At 38.7% G+C, this 17,067-nt stretch overlaps 2 protein-coding genes across 2 annotated transcripts; both read left to right on the top strand.

The window, feature by feature from the left end:
* The first annotated feature begins 7,969 nt into the window (after positions 1-7,969).
* si:ch211-220m17.5 (guanylin family protein) lies at positions 7,970-9,170 on the top strand. The gene is made up of 3 exons (XM_068711767.1): positions 7,970-8,129; positions 8,357-8,549; positions 8,673-9,170. Exons 1-3 carry the CDS (start codon positions 8,055-8,057, stop codon positions 8,729-8,731), a joined length of 327 nt encoding a protein of 108 aa, XP_068567868.1. The 5' UTR covers positions 7,970-8,054; the 3' UTR covers positions 8,732-9,170.
* Positions 9,171-14,122: 4,952 nt separating this feature from the next.
* On the top strand, positions 14,123-16,998 carry LOC137873534 (guanylin-like). Its single transcript, XM_068711766.1, has 3 exons — positions 14,123-14,256; positions 14,608-14,794; positions 16,551-16,998. Exons 1-3 carry the CDS (start codon positions 14,185-14,187, stop codon positions 16,619-16,621), a joined length of 330 nt encoding a protein of 109 aa, XP_068567867.1. The 5' UTR covers positions 14,123-14,184; the 3' UTR covers positions 16,622-16,998.
* The last annotated feature ends 69 nt before the right edge of the window (positions 16,999-17,067 follow it).

Raw genomic sequence — 17,067 nt, 5'->3', positions numbered from 1 at the left:
CCACAAAGCCACACTGAATAATAAGTTACTTCACTTGGTCAGATAAACACGGCTCTGATTGTTTTGTGCAAGGCATATACTGACACAACTCTATTTTTAAATTCACATAACAGATAAGATAACGCCAACGCCCACTTTAAATGTAACCAGATCTGCAAGGTGTCCAATTCCGTCACTTGTTGTGTTCTAAAGTTCTCAAAGATTTCTCACACACTTCCATTTTTGTTCTGGGAATTTTGTTTTAGTCTTGTGTCATTAGCTTTGTGTATAACTTATAATTTGAAACAAAGTGATCTGATTGTGGATATTTCCTGTATGTTTGTGATTTCTAAAGTTGAGAATTTTTCAGCGCAGCGGTTCCCAAACTTCTTTAACTTTAATTTAAAATGAAGCAATCCCAAACTGCTTGTAACCAAAGAGTAAATATTTTGCCTGTTTTATTGGAATACTTTTAGTAGATACATTTATTAAGTAATTTTCATTAATAATGAGAAAAGTCTTTTATTAATAATTTTGTGACCTCTCAGATTTTATCACGCAACCCCTTGTGGGTGTCTGAACCACAGGACTACATCTACCGTCACACATTAAATTGAAACTATTTGTTATTGAAATGTGGACGTGGCAAAGATGTCACAATAACTTTTGTTATTATTAGATAGTTGGCTCGAAAGGCTTTGAAATTCAGTAATAAAATAAATTCCATTATGAAGTAAGTCCCATATATTTTCTTTATAAGAAGAAAGCTGCTGATCTATTGATATTGTTTTCACTCGCATGTATATTTGAGTTTACGGTGCTGGGAACATTGGTCGCAGATACAACACTAACCAGTATGACATCCAGCCTACGGGGAGAATAAACAACGCTGATTTATTGTCAAGGTAAATATCGGCCGGGTGTAAATCTGACGATCTTGATAAGTCCCCACAGCTTTAGTCTGCAGGTGCTGGATGAGTCATCTGTTTTGATTTATGGCTTCGTAGTGAAGCCGCCACTGTTGGGGTGTAAACAACAGCGTGAGACTAATCATCCCTGATGAGACCCTCCATAACATGATACATTTATTTACTGTAAAGCAATGTGGATATGGATGACGGGTTGGGAAAATCTATAAATTGTTGATCTAAATTATGCAGTAATAACAAAGGTGTTTTTGGACTTTTCATATGAGAAATCAATTTGTGTCTTCCTTTAATTCCTTGAATCACAAAATGTGTACTGTATATTCACCTCTTTAAGAGTTGTGTTGTGTGACCTATGGGTGCAGCCCACCCAGTCACTGTGTCGGCAAATGTACTCCAATAAAATGATAACAGTTAGAGGTAAAAGGTGATAAGCAGTAAACAATAACACAGAAAATTACAAGACATGCATTAGTGTTTAACATATTGTAGCAGCCCCTCCCTCTTTGGTACTTGCTGTCCTGTCCCTTTTCACAGCAGCCTCGTTTGTCATTGCAGAGAAAACACAGGCGTAATTAATAACATTAATTATGGCCCTGTGCAAATTTAGGTTGGCCAGGGCCCTGGTGGTGCATGCTGGCGTACTGGTATAAGACCATAAATAATTTATTCAATTCAAAAGGGCCTATTGATTTTAGCTGTTGACTGGAGGGTTATTCAGATCACCTATTGTGCAATGTGTGTAGAGACTGGCTCCTAATTTAGAATTGAGAGCAGCTTTGTGCTTTTCCTCTCTTGACCAATCAGGGTGTGAAGACACCCTTTCTTTAGGGCTTATTGCTTTCTGATTCTTATGCAGACCTCATCTCAACAGATAGCAGCATCTAGAAGCACAGGTCTTTAGCCCCTTTTGAGATTTCTTTGTCATCGTTTGCTTTTCTGATTGAGGGTTATTTTGAGGACTCTGAAACCTATAGCTGCAGTGAATTTTAAAGAACACCCTTCCACAAGATTACCTGCATCAGGGCAGATCTTAGTACAATTTTTGCGAGAGTTTGTCCTTGCCCACCGATATCCACCTGCAGGTTATATTTGTACAGATTTCCTTATTATCAAAGAGGCATTTGTTTATCATTGAGGAGGCAATTTAATTATAATTGAAGTGGCATTTTCTTCTTTGTGAAAGCACTAGTGTGAGATTTGTCTCTCCATGTAAATATTTCTGTGTTAAGTGTGCGGGAGCTGGTCCTCATGCTTTTTTACAACCAGCTGAATTCTGTGGAATCAACACCACTTAAAGATCGTTAGGATAAAAGGATGACAAAAACCTTCTGACATTTCTGTTTCTAGAATCCAGTTAACTTCATTTGCATTTCAGGCGTTTCAGACATTTCAGTGTGTAATTGCTGTTTGAGAACAGCTCATTATCTCTTTATTGGCTGTGCTATTACATAACGTGTTTGACACGGATGATTTGCTCAGTTTACAGCTTTAGACATGACAGTCAAGTGTCTGTTTTACAAACCTAAAGGCTCAGATAAGAGTAATTTCATATAACTCACTTTTATGTCCTTGACATTTAGGGATTCAAATGCTCATGCAATAACTCTAATGTAATGTTGTACCTCCTAAATGTCAATTTTCAAAAGGCAATATGTTTTCCATATAAGGAATAGTTCCACGTTTTAGAATGTATGCTTTGTTTGCTATCTTCCCGAAAGTTTGGTGAGAAAATAAATACCACTCTCATGTCTGTACGATCAACACAAAACTACAGCCAGCGGCGGGTTAGCTTAGCATAAAGTCTGGGTGAAACAGCTAATCTCTCGACCAAAAGGTAGCAAAATATGTCTACCAGCCCCTCAAACACTCATTAATGTTGTATGTGAAGTGTTTTTACATTCCCCAGTTTCCAGTCTTTATGCTAAGCTAAACTAACCAGCTGCTGTCTGCAGCTTGATATTTACCCTGCAGACATTACAGTGGTATTGATCGTCTCACCTAATACTCGGAAAGAAAGAAAAATGTCAAACCTAACCCTAATCCTAACTCATCCATTACAACATGATTGTAATAAACAAAACTGGAATAAAAGTTTAGAGTAAAACTAAAACAATGAGCCAACCAAGCTTGTTCACAAACAGAAGTTAATTTTATGTAAAATGAGTAATGTCTCTGCTTCAGCCACTCCCAATGTGTCTCCTTTTATCCTACTGGGAATAAGGCAGCTCATATCTGCATTTGTCATAACGGCTGTGTTAGTCACACTATGTTTTGACTTCCTGTAGAGTGGCAGCAGGGATTGGATGGCGAGGTCCTAAAGTATTTAAAAATGAGGAGCTGCATTTGATATCAAGTTTGGACACTGTTTTATAGTATTAGGTTTGGTTTCATTTTTACAAATATATGTCAACTTTTCACATGTCAATCATCAGTGAGAGGTCTGACTAAGGAAGGCAAAGGCATATTTTTAGGGTTCTGGTGTAGCCAGCGGATATCCGGGCCAAAACAAATTGTCCAATTAGCAACTTGAGATGTGAGACAGGAGTTGGAGTTTAGTGACGAGGTGTACGACCGGATTGTTTCACAAGCTAATATTAAACCAATAAAAAGCTAAATCATGGTCAGACGATAGCCGGTGGGTTCCCAGATTGGAATGGCAATTGCAAGGCTAATGTGTCTCTTTTGCTCTCCATACGGACTGTTTGCCTGCATTAAACCGAAGCCTGCTTCCACGTAATTAGTCAATACTACGACGGACCACAAAAGGGAACCAGAATTCAGAATCTGTTTATTGGGATTAATCACATGTGACGGCATTTCACATATAAGAAAATTTAAATAAATGGCTTTGACACATGTCGTTTTCAGACATTTCACATGTGATAAAAACTTAGTTTAACATGTGCAGGTGTTTTTCTGTTGAATATAGTTTTTCTCAGTGAACATCTATTTAGATGAAGTCATGTCAAAATGATCTACAGCAGAAGGTTCAGAACATGAATCTACACACTTTTTTCTCCTGACAAATGCCTTTATGTTTGAAGCGATAAACCGCAGATTATGTCCAGTTTTCCTCTTTGATTGGGAATGGACTCCAACTATTTCTTAACATTTAATAAAGAATAAAGCAGCAAAGAATTAGCCAGGTCACGCACATTTGTACAACTTTAAACTCTCCACTAACTATGGGTCAGATGATTAGGTGCAATGTGACAGGAAAGAATTAGCTCTTTCTCAAGGACATTTTCACCAAAAAAGCTCTGACTGTATGCTCACGTGGAGCATTTAGCAGCTAGCTATTTCTTCCAGGAGTTTGTGAAAAGCAAAACCGAGCTAAAAGAGAGTGAATACTGGAGTTACATTAACCAGGTGGCCAGAAACATGATTTCAAATGAAGCCAATGTTGCCTCGTGTAAGTTTTTTGTGAACACTTTAACAAGTTTAAAAGGTGCTAGTGTGTCGATGTTGTGTTTGAAGCTTGTTTCGTTGCCAATTGGCCGAAATCATCTTAAAGCCGGTTTAAAGAATCTAGATAATTTTATTCTCAGAGGGGTCACAGGATCACGCTCAGCTAAAGACATAAAAAAGGGTCCTGAGGGAGAAACACTGCTTGCTGACCCACTTGACTATAAGATGTCTATGGTGAGAGGAGGTTAGATAAATACTCTAAAATACTCTATTCACACTCAGGCTGATGATTTACTGCCCTCCAGCCTACATGAGAGTCATCTGTCTTAGCTGTGTGACTAACTGCCTTTTTCCCCACGACTTAGAGACCTTTTTGACAAGCGCAGACGAACGGTGACTTGAAATCAATACCGCACTTGAATTATGAAGTCAATTAGCACAAATGCGTTAACAGCTTCTATGAGAAGGTTTAGATTGACGTGAACAGGGGTTACTGAGTGCAGTGCAATGTTAAAATCCATTATCCGTAACCTTTACACAAACACTTCTTTACAAGCATGAAAATTATGAATATTTCAAAAAAACTTTAATTATTTAAGTGGATCGCCTCACCCTAATTTCTGTTACGTCACACCGTACCACCCACACATTTCGGGAAGGGCAGCCGCATTCGTTGCAACCTTTTGACCTGATTTCAAAAGTTGGGCAAAGCCTTACCTGTCTGAAGTAAAGGTTATTGATTAACAATGCAATCTCAGTGTCGTATACCACTCCCACCCGTCTGCATGGACTGTATGATACAGTGCAACTGATGGTGAGTAATGCAGACGACACTGCCGTTTTTGTAGTTTTTCATCATTTATTAATCCATTATCTCTACCTGCTTATCCTGTGCATCACTGGGGGCTGTAGCCTATCCCATCATAGGGCGAGAGGCCTCTGTCACAGGGGCAAAATGTAGACAGAATACCATTCACACACCCAACATACGTGTCTTTGGACTGTCGTCAGGAACCCAAGCATGCTTGGATTAAACCACTATAGGGAAGGAAAATGAGCCGTGGGTCCCAGTTAACCCCCTGCAGCTTTCTGTGCTACCAGGCACCCTTCTGGTCTGAAAACTGAAGCCATTGCAGAATTGCCTTAAACTCGCATTCTTCTTCTAATGGCCATTGGGTCGGGGGCGACTCCTCTGATTGCAAAAAAAGTGATTGTATAGAAGTCTATGAGAAAATGACTCTACTTCTCACTTGATTTATTACCTCAGTAAACATTGTAAACATGAGTTTATGGTCTCAATCTCTGGTTTTAAGTATTCTTCAATACAGCATGATGTTCATTTAGTAAATGATGGTTAATTTAGAGTAAAACAGACCATAAAGTAGGGTATGCTTTAGGGCGGGGCTACCTTCTGATTGACAGGTTGCTGCCTCGGTGTTGTCCGGTCAGAGAGTTGTCTGTTTTTTAGTTTTACAACTTTAACGTTTGGTTGGACTTAGCTCCAGCCTCTCATGTCACTTCTGATTGCAAAAAACAAGCAAACTCCAAAACGGCAAACTCAAGGCCTCAAAACTGTAGTCCGCAAACCAATGAGTGATGTCCCGGCAACTACGTTCACTTCTTATATACAGCCAATTGTGTAGTGTGTATGTATTTGTTAGTTAATTTGTTTGTGGTTACTTTTGTTATCAGTAATGAAGTAAATTAGCACACTTTGATTTAGTAAAATCCGCTTTGTAAACAAATATGTAATGACACAAGAAAGGGCTTGAAATAAAAAATGTTACGCTCATCGGGGATACAAGATAAGTTAATGCTAGAGGTATGATTTTGTTGCGCATACTGTGTTAACAAAACCAATTAGCAATGAATTAAATACTTGTTGGCAGAATCAAGTCGTTGTTAGTTTAGGTTTCTTCAGAGGAACTGTTAATAGTTCAAAACAGATATAATAAAACCTTATCCTTTATTGGCAAAAATCACCTCATAAATCGTAACTTCACACATTAACAACTAAATAATAGGCACTGAGAATTAGATGTTCTGTTGTAGTCATTATTATATCTGACAGAAATTAAAGCTTGATGACTGCTGTTGAGCTGTAATGTGCCACCCTGGTAGACAGATACACCCTTCATGCTCTGGAGCAGAAATGTGTTTAAGGAGCTCATTAAAAACCTCACTGGCCTGTCACATCCTTGTGTATGTGGGAGCGTGCATGGGTCCACTAATAAGCGAATTCAATTGATTATTTTTGCAGCCTCTCGCTGACCTTGAGAGGCATAGCGATTATAGTCGTTCCATTACTGGAGGGTCATAGTTTTGATTTCTGCAGCGTTATCGACGAAGCTTTTTGGTAAAAGGACAACTCTTTAGCATTGAGGGAAATGCATCTATTGGTATTTGTGTTGTTTGTGATCTACTTCTTTCCTAGTCCCGTTTCCTGAAAGCTTTTTCTACACAGCCAGTGTCTTGTTGGCCTTAAAGCACAAAGGTAGCATACCCATATCTTACAAGTGTCCCCGATTATTAATTCAGATCTTGATGGACTCAAGGGCTTAATAAATAAATAAAAATGAACTTTATGTTTTCTGCAGCAGAAGCAGAAATATCTGTCAACTCATCCACCAGTTTTCAGTAAATACCATCTGAATATGGCACACTACGAGCTAATGAGAGCTCTGCAGGCCACTCACATGGGATAAAATGATATTTGCATATATACAGTATTTAATGGTTTCAGCCTAGTTCCCTCACTCAGAATGTAAGTTAAGCAAAACAGTATAAAATGTAACAGCATACATTTTCTGTAATATACTATACATGTGTATATATAACACATGGGACTTTCTTTTGAACATGACAAGATATTTCATTGAAATACAGAGGACCGTCTCTTTGGAACAACCTGCTTCCATCTCTGCAATCCACATCTGCATTAATCATTAAAAAAACATCTGAAAAGAACTTGAATTAGCAAAAGATTTGTAACAGTCATGGATTTTATTGAGATACATCTCAACTTGTAAACTTTAACTTATGTGTAATTTGCAAATATTTTATTAATCTTATATTAATACATTAATATACTAATACTTCTTTGTGTTGAAACTTTTATGAATTATGCAAATGTTTTCTTCATCTTTTTATCCTTTTACCTCCTATCAAGTATGACTAATGATATCTAATGGGGAATGTCTTCATAAGCCATCATTGGCTTCTAACCTCTAATGCTATCTATAATGTTAAATATATAAAATGTTTAAAAGTATTTTGTGTAAATGTGCAAATAAAGAAAATCCAAAATAATCCACAGGTCTGTCAGACATGCCATCACATGAAACAGAGTTCAATAATTTGCATGGATGTGAGTCACAGGACTTTCTAACAATGGGCTGGTGTGGCTTCATCGTCATCAATGGAGCAAATGGTAACTGTTTAACCAACCAGAGTTGTGATCAATTATGCAGAGCAAAACATCCATAACAATATTCCCATGAGGCCACAGACTGATTTATGAATTCCCCTTTACAGCCCTGTAAAACCCCACCACTACTCATTAACCCGTGAGAAAAACTTTGCTCCCATTTGGTCACATGACCGCCGGGCTGTGGGGCCAGAACTGTTTAAAAGGAAGCTTGTGATTGGAGGGAGAGCAGACACTGAGCTGAGCACCTGCTGAGCAACATCACGAGACAAACAAAAACGCCGCAAGACAAACCGCTGTCAACTGTCACCATGAAGGCCGCTCTCGCCACCATCGCTGTCCTCGTCCTGGCTCTCGGCTGGACCTCTGAGGCTGTGCAGGTTGAAGTAAGTGTTGACATTTCTGTGTGACTGACTGGCCTTGACAATGGCATTGTTCATGCAGACTGCTACAAACCTGCATTCTGTACTCTCGTGGATTACAAACCACACTAAAGCTGTGCAAACCTCTGCCATGTATTTCTGTTTTGTCACATTATTTGCATATTCAGCAAACTGGGCCTTTTGGTTTGAATACAGCACTTTAATGACAACATCTGCTTTTTTTTTTCAAGGAGAACGGATTGACTTTCTCTCTGGAAGCCATCAAGAGGCTCCAGGAGCTAACGGAGAGCAGCGATGCGACAGGACAACAAAGCCCACGACTCAGGGCGAGCTCTGCGTCCGTCTGTGCCGACCCCATGCTCCCGCAGGAGCTCCTGCCCCTCTGTAGGCAGAGGGGAGCATCTGCGTCCCTCGCCAGACTAGGTGAGACCATTATATATGGAACAGTCAGTCTTTGTGATGCAGTTTTAAGTGCGTCGATCCATGCTCATCGAAGTACAGGTGATTCAACAGAGTCTTTCTGTTTGTTTTTTGTCTTTATTTCAGCTATGGTTCCCATGGATGTCTGTGAGATCTGCGCCTTTGCTGCCTGCACTGGCTGCTAAACAAACGCAGCCAGCCAGAAACATCTTGCCCAGCTTAAGACTTGTGATTCTTCTCCTCCCCCTCAAAACTATATCAGGGAATTTTTCAAATGTTTGCCTGCAATGTTGAGATGATGACTTTATGTTCCCTGAACACAGAGGCTCTGACTCTGGCCCATTGGGTACTTTATACATTTTAAAGTTGCCGCTAGACATAAAACCCAAAAACAAATCAGACGAACTGGGGTATGTGGTTTTGTAAACTGTTACTTTGTAGAACCACTTTATTTTGTGGTGACAGTTCTATACCAAACATGATATTTTTGGAATTGACACTGTTTGTTACATTTCTATCTTACCAAGCTTTGTACCGTATACATATTTAAAATAGACGTTTCATTTTTCCTCATGTTTCTTTTTTTTTATTACCATTGTTTTGAATAAAAAGCTTTCATTGATATATCATCTGTACATTGTGCTGTTTCCTGCATATTCAAACACACTATTACTATCATTATTACTATTACTATTTGCATTTTATTGCCGTTTGTAAAAAAGTAAAAAGTTTTGTTTTCAAAAATATACTTAAAGCTGCTGTTTTGGCCAATAGGAGGCGGAAATGAACCAAAGCTGACAGACACAAGGTCACAACCATCTTATAGCTTATAATGTTAATTTTAACACATCCAATTTCTGTACGCAAGTACTGCTTGTACAGCGTCTGCACATCTTCATGGTCAACCTGAAAAAAAGACAAAACTCACCTCCCCATCCCCAGTTCCAGCAGCGCGAGAGGGGCCAGGCTCCGGCGGATCAGGCTGTGGTCCAGCAGGATTTGCCTAAAGGAATGTATTGATGTAGTCCAAATACCACTCACAAGGAGTGAGTTGGATAGGAGTATCAGTTTCCACACAGTCTCCTCATCATCTGGACTAGCCTCCTGTTAGTGAATTAGGAATTATTATAGGAACTTTGGAAAATTGTCTTTGGTTTTAAAAAACACACACAATGAACATGTATAGAATCATTACACAATGATGCAGCAATATCAACTTGCATCAGTGGGCTCCTCTCCTCCAACCAACACTATGGGTGGTGGCTGCAGCAATATGACTGAATGCCCAGCCACTGCAAAAAGTGATGATGGTTAACCAAATGACTAATTATGAAGGAAACGCATAGAATGAAGTGCACCTACCTTGGAGATAAGGCCTCCTACCAGTACTGCCCACCTCTCCAGAGGAGCTGCCCCCAGCTATGCCCTCCATTATGGGCCTACCCCTATTGTGCTGGAGTGCCAGCTCCTCAGCAGGAGTAAAATCTGGAGTCTTAGGTCCTCCCCCAGTCTTGACCATATCAGCCCTCTTTTTGTTTGCTAAAATATGAAGGATATGACACTGACAAGCTGTTCAATACATTACCATGGCACATATTGTATTGACTCACCATTCTGAATAATGTTTTTGTGCTTAGTTTTGACTTGCTCCCATGTCCTCTTGATTGCTGGGTTGCAACTACATGGGGGTTGAAAGCACTCATAATTATATGACAGTGTTATTAGTACACCATAGCATATCATTATTGTAGAACATGATTAAGGTGGATAAGAATAGAGAGAATCACACACAATTTCTTTTCACTGCTTCAATTGATTGAATTTCTGATTATGAATAATACATACATACATACATACATACATACATACATACATACATATATATATATATACTGGTCCTCCCATACACAGATTTGCACACACATATTCAAACTCCTACTTCTATATGGTAATCTACACATACATGTATATACACATATATAGTACATGATACATAAGCGCATACAGTACATATATCCTCATAAGTATCTATTAATTTGTATCAATTAGATACTCTTTGGGCTTGTTTTTATCCACTTATTCTGAAAGAGTTGAGATAATTATTTTCGCTAGCAAGATCTCATTCGACAATGCATTCCATAAGCCTACTGCCAGCAGGCACATTTAAAGAAATATAATCTGATAGATTGGGGTGATGAGGCACTTAAAATTAGCCTAAACATTTCCCCAACACTTACGCATTTAACTTGTCTGCGATATTTTGCCATGCTTCTTGTCTAGCCCTCGCAGCGGTGGCGGTGTTCGATTTTGCCATGATTATGGTCTTGAATTCCTCATATGAATTCATGATCATCTCCTGCTTGTCAGCGGAGAAAAAAGAGGCTCTTTCTTTGAGTTTATTTGCCATTGTACCGTTAGAAAATCATGGTTTCGGTGATCGACGCTTCCCCCTTTTGAAGTAGGACGGGCACGTTCTTTCTTTGGTTTGTTGCTACAGTAGGCAGTTACATCAGAGTTTGTTCGCCAGAAATGGCTGCGTAAATGTGCTGAGTGTGCATATCTGAGGGATAGGAATGTACGTGATTATCAATGCTACAGAACTTGCTGTATAGTGCAGTATGTATGTGCAGCAATGCCTACAAGGTCAATTCTGGTACTTTTTGTTGACTTATAGGTGAAATAAAATTTAAAGAAATGTTGGAATTATACCTTTGTGCGAACAAGGGGATGCGTAAATGTTGACATATCTGAATAAAAAATTTGTTTCATAAATATATTTCTTATCAGCCTCATAAGGCTTGCAAAACACACAAAGCCGTGGGATTAACATTGTGAAACAATTTTATGCACCAAAACTACTTGATTAAGATGATAAAAAACATCATGGCTTTTGTTCAAATCATAACATAACAAAACTAGTGTGAATGCACAACTTTCTCATGCAACAAGCGTAACAACATTATGTTGCAAACGTAAATGTCTTGTTTTGGTTTCACACACAAACAGCTGTCTGCTGGTTGAAAGTAGTTAGTGGACTTTCTTGTTTCTTACGTTATTATTACAACTTTCAATAATGTGATAATAACACGTAATATAAAATAACAGCAGCTCAACGTCACTTTCTCTGACCGGATGCAAAAAAAACTTTGATACTTTTCATTGTTTACAAAAAGACATATTGTTAGATTATAACAATTAAAATGTATTTGACCAGTTTAAGGCAATAGAAAAAAAATACATTCAATTAAATTGACATTTAATGAAGTGAATCAGTATCTTTCCTCCAGTATATCCTCTTGGAAGTAAATAGAAGGATTTCAAATATAACGTAGATGTGAGGAGATAGAAATTGTATATATATATATATATATATATATATATATATATATATATATATATATATATATATATGAACAAGTAAATTAAATGATTAAAATACAGAGAAAATATAGACCTTTCAGAGGCTTGTTGAAAATGTATTTTGTGGGGTTGTATAACAACAGAAGCATCTTCCATGAGATTGTTTTTCTCTCAGTTCTGGATGATGGTCATGTCATATTATCGACATGCCGCTGCCTCTGAGTCTCTCGCTCATTACAGGTGATAATAATACTACTCACCAGACATTACCGCATATGGTGCAGTTGGTTTGCCTCTCCTGTCTGAGCAACATAATAACTGCTGGTACTATTTATCTACCACATCTGTCATCCGAACGCTAATGCACATAGTAACCAGTGGGTTGTTGACGCACCACGAGCACAGAGCCTGTACTCCAACTCAGCGGTTATTTCAGGTGTATATTTTTTCCCAACTGAACTATTTAAAGGGCGTTGTTGTGAAAGAATAGGCATGCTCAGTAAAACAAAGGTTAAATAAATGAATAGAATAAAAGATAACAAACAAGTAGGGAACCACTCATATGCGGTTTAAAAATAATCTCAGATTCAGTTTTACCACTTTAGCTTTAACCCTTCACCCTGTTTGCTGCATACTTAGAAGTAATGTTTATCTTAAAGCATCAGTGAGCTTCAAATAATATTCCATACACATCCATTTAAATTTTATAAAAATCTACTATTATTATTTTAGGGAGATTATTTGACTAAATTGTGTCATAAACCATGCTGGATCTTTCTATTTTTAACGATTTAATTTATGTCCTGTACATCCTTGACTTGTCTAGTTTGGGAGTTGTAATGGTCCAAATAGTACTTCCATTCTCTATTTTAACAATTTCCAGTATTTCACCAGCTCAGTATCTTCAACATGTTACCACTCAAACTTGAACATACTTATCTTTTTTGAGCTTTTCAAACCCAGAAGCAACATAAATATATATGAACTAAAAGCTTCCCATTATGTATTTAAATGTCCTCTTGGACCTTCATAAGAGTTATTTATTGTGTAATCAATAGATATCATTTAGTCTTTATTGATTTTCAGAATAATACTTACTAGTTACTTTATAGACCTTCATTAACAGCCATTGTTTGTGTGTGTGTGTGTGTGTGTGTGTGTGTGTGTGTGTGTGTGTGTGTGTGTGTGTGTATGTGTGCGTGACAGTGACACATTTCTTTATCATATAGAGAGTATTGTGATCCAACAAGTCCCAAAATATAGTTAAAGGTCAGATATTATGTATAGTTCTACTGGTGGATGTTTGCCTGCTTTGTTTCTTTTAAGTCATCAATTTTCGTAACGGTTCATTTTATTTCCTGTCTCTTTACCTAGTTGCAGACAGTTTGGCCCAAAATATGAACAAGCAAAGTCCGTCTCAAAGCTATTAAAACAATAAATACACAAGGAATTGGAAGCCTTGATTTCCTCTTTTATCTCAGCAGAGTGAAACCTGCCAAAAATGGTCGATGTTGTGACTCTGATGTGACCTCTGAAGCAGAGTCTCTGAGATCACAGAGTGAGGATACAGACTGTGACTCACAATGACGTCACACGTTTGGCTCTTTTCTGTTGTCCGACTGAGGTAAAGGTCAGCTCCTTCTCACCAACTCTTTAATTCGTTCATTTCAAACATTTGGAATAAGGGAGTTAGTGTGTGATATCTTTTGAATTGGTGATACTGACTGTATGAGCATTTCAATGTTTCCATTAAGGTGTGCTTTTCTGACACATAAAATTGCCATTTGTTTCTCAAAAGTGTCCTAATTTGCAAATATCACAGCCATGCAAACAAATGACCTATATGGGACAGCTTTGTACGTATATGGCCGCTTCCTTATCAGACAGCTCTGTGACAAATATCTGTGGGAGAGAGACGAGGGGTGAGATTTATTAAGTGGCCCTGAGGCATTGTATGCGTTAGTGTGACAACCAAAGTCAATAGCAAAATATTATGCTGACAGAGTAAACGACAGAGATAGAGGTTATAAATAAATTTAGAGGATGGTGGTTATAAACTAAAAAAGAGGATCCAAAGCGTTTGCAGTGCGCAAACCTTTGGTTTATCTTTGTCTTGTAAGTGTCCCTCCTACCTTTACTCTCCTCACCCTGCCTGTTGTTTGTGTTAATAATTCACTCACTAATCTGTCCAAACGCCTTCATAAGAGGCAGAGCCGATGCACAGCGACCACAGAAGAAACTCTCGTCTATACTGAGAGGCACCTTGCATCATCTGAAAATGAGAGTGCTCAGCGTTGTCCTTGTTGTGGTGCTGTGTGTGTGCAGAGGAGCTCTGGGTGTGCAGGTTAAAGTGAGTATCACTTGTCTTTTCTGTTTCTCTGTCTTTTCACTCTGTCTTCGCTTATTTTTAGTATTTTCTAAATGCATCTTAGAAATAGCAGTAGTTGACACCAAGGGGACTTTTTTTTGTTGTTGGAAAAATGTTGCCGGGCTGATCTGAGGATATGTTTTGCCTCATCTTACTTAAAAAACTGCATTTTAACACCAAATATTCTGTCAGGTCATGTTTTCTTTTACTATCTGGTCCGCTCTACATTCCCATGACAAGACTCCACACTCTCTCTTTCTCAGTCAAAAGCACCTGCACTTTTTGACGGATCATTCTCATCCCTCGCCATTTTCCTTGTTCCTCACCTACCAGGTTGGAGACAGGAGCTTCCCCTTGGAGGCAGTGAAGCAGCTGGAGAAGCTGATGGATTTAGATGACAGTGTTAGCCCTCACCTCGCCGAGACGAGCGTCGTAGCCGTTTGCACCAACCCCGTCCTGCCGCAGGTCTTTCGGCCAGTGTGTCAAGGGAAAGCAGCAGGCATGGTTTTCTCCAAACTAGGTAAGACTGAGCAAACAAACAAAGGCCAAACAAACAAACAACATAATGAAAAATGTGTGTAGGACATCAGGTTCACTTTGGCACCAACACATTGTGTTGAAAACCCCAACAGCAGCAGCAACAACTCTCAGTAGTTTCCAGCCGTGGCATTCAGCCCCAAGGCCATTGGTTCCCTTTCTTTCGAAGGGCTAATCACTGCTTAAGAAAGCCAGGCACTGTATGTTTCTGGGAAATTTAACTCAAACTGGAATAAATTGTGCATTTGTTTTCTGCCGTGGATTAATACACATTTGGTGCAATATGGACTTTTTACGACACAAAGACATGTGTGATTGATTTTAAATAATAGTAGCCATTATATTGAAGGAACATATCACCAAGTTCATTGATTAGTTTTTTAAAATATATTTTGGAAACCAATGGAGCTCTATGGCAGAGTGGACTAAGCTATATTTGACTTACAATACTATTGACTACACAATTATGTTTCTGTTTTGTCTTTTAACGGGATTTGCTGATAATAATAATAATATAATATCACCCAAACATTTCCTCTAACTAAGAGGCTGCATCGAGTGTAGGAGCTGGTTAGCTTAGCTTAGCATTTAGACTGGAAACAGGGGGAAACTGTGAGCCTGTTAGCCTCAGAGTTGGAGTTCCTAAAGTGAAGTCACATAGCAATTGAAGATCACATTGTAAAAGGTAAACCATCAACTTAAAGGCAGCATTTGCTTCTTATTAATTACATAATGCATACTATCATATGGTAAACCTGTTCTGCATGATTCCATGTCAGAATCTGTCACCAACGTAATTAATAACTAGCTGGTTGTGGTAAACAGTTCAATTGTGCTGGTTTGTTCAATTGTGCAAATAAACATGTGTTTGTCATGGTGGTGTTTGTTTACATTTGGTGTGCTTCACCCGGAACACTTGGAGGTCGGAACTTGGAAATTTCAACTGAGAAAATCCTCGACCTCCAAGTTGTCTGATGTCTGCTCAGTTAACACATTGTCACTCCCAACTTCAAACTGTGACGCTCTACGTACCCCTCTGCTTCACAGGAAGTTAGGTTGAGGCACCAAAACCGCGTAGTTGGATGTTAACTCGACTAACGTGTCACATGACTAACGACCGAAGTGACAGAATGACAACATTTACTTTTCGTTTTGCGTGGGACACCAACAGCGGTCTCCTTGACAAGAGTCCTGTGTTTGTTTGACCCCCTTGCCCTCTGCCTTGTGTGGACTATCTCGATCTTTGTAATACACCAGTCGCTCTAAACCTTCTCATAATGTGGCTGTTGGGTTCACAATGGAGTTAGTAAAAATCATACAGTAAACAATCTCAAACTTGCTCTCAGAAACCCTGTTTAATTAACAGTTGTGTTACTCAGACACACGCTCGCTCTCAGACTTCAGATTAAAGACACTGACGGCCGGCGCAGGCCTCCACTAGTTTGCTTACATGGATTCCTCGGTTTCACTGTTTAAACATGGTATTATGCACATCCTGCAATTGGTGCTTCATAAAGTGGCTCTGGAATGATAATGCCCGAGGCCGATGACAGGCTGTTCAAATAGTCTTTGGGGGCCATTAATAAAGCTCATCAGACAGACTGCACACGGATCTCATTATCAATATTAACAGCATTTCATTGAACTTAAAAAGCTGGCCCTCGGGTGGTACGAAAAACACATTTTAGGTCAGATGAATATCTATGTTGATATATTTTCATTTTTTTTTAACTTTCCAGTGTCAATCATCACGTCTATGGATCCTTGTGAAATATGTGCCAACCCCTCCTGCTTTGGGTGTTTGAACTGAGGCTGCCATCTGCTAGACGCACAAACACACTGATTGAGAGCCTCTGGGGTCGTCGTCCGCCTGAGTTCATGCAAATTTATATGTGTGTAAGATTGGCAAAACAAGTCCTGTCACCTAGCAACCAAGCCCAACGGGTCTCAAGGCTCAGTGGTCAAAGTAATACATTTTTGTAGATACATAAAACTGTATTATTCACCTTTTTTAAATATGTTTTGGTAAATTCTTTGGGCTACATAGTACCTTGTCAGTAAAGTGTCAAAGCAGAAGTTCTGTAGTGTTTGGATATTACTCTGTTGTCTTCAACTTGCTTTCATATTGAACTTTTAATATATTGAGTCTGATTCTTATTCTTGACAATAAAAAATGTGTATTCTTTGCATCCTTGAAAGCAGTTTTTACTTGTTTCAACAATACTGTGATACTCACACACTCAGCATCTTACCTTT

Source organism: Cebidichthys violaceus, unplaced genomic scaffold, assembly GCF_023349555.1.
Source record: "Cebidichthys violaceus isolate CVI_PGR_0920_01 unplaced genomic scaffold, fCebVio1.0.p SCAF_17, whole genome shotgun sequence".
Lineage (NCBI taxonomy): Eukaryota > Metazoa > Chordata > Actinopteri > Perciformes > Stichaeidae > Cebidichthys > Cebidichthys violaceus.
The sequence above is the reverse complement of the archived record's forward strand: the minus strand, read 5'-3'. Positions and strand labels throughout refer to the sequence as shown.

What these genes read in the sequence shown, in the direction of transcription:
- si:ch211-220m17.5 (XM_068711767.1), top strand. Translation starts at nt 8,055, where the DNA reads ATGAAGGCCGCTCTCGCCACCATCGCTGTCCTCGTCCTGGCTCTCGGC. An exon ending in CTGAGGCTGTGCAGGTTGAA is followed by an intron (nt 8,130 to 8,356) that starts GTAAGTGTTGAC and finishes TTTTTTTTCAAG; the next exon opens with GAGAACGGATTGACTTTCTC. An exon ending in TGCGTCCCTCGCCAGACTAG is followed by an intron (nt 8,550 to 8,672) that starts GTGAGACCATTA and finishes TCTTTATTTCAG; the next exon opens with CTATGGTTCCCATGGATGTC.
- LOC137873534 (XM_068711766.1), top strand. Translation starts at nt 14,185, where the DNA reads ATGAGAGTGCTCAGCGTTGTCCTTGTTGTGGTGCTGTGTGTGTGCAGA. An exon ending in CTCTGGGTGTGCAGGTTAAA is followed by an intron (nt 14,257 to 14,607) that starts GTGAGTATCACT and finishes CTCACCTACCAG; the next exon opens with GTTGGAGACAGGAGCTTCCC. An exon ending in CATGGTTTTCTCCAAACTAG is followed by an intron (nt 14,795 to 16,550) that starts GTAAGACTGAGC and finishes TTAACTTTCCAG; the next exon opens with TGTCAATCATCACGTCTATG.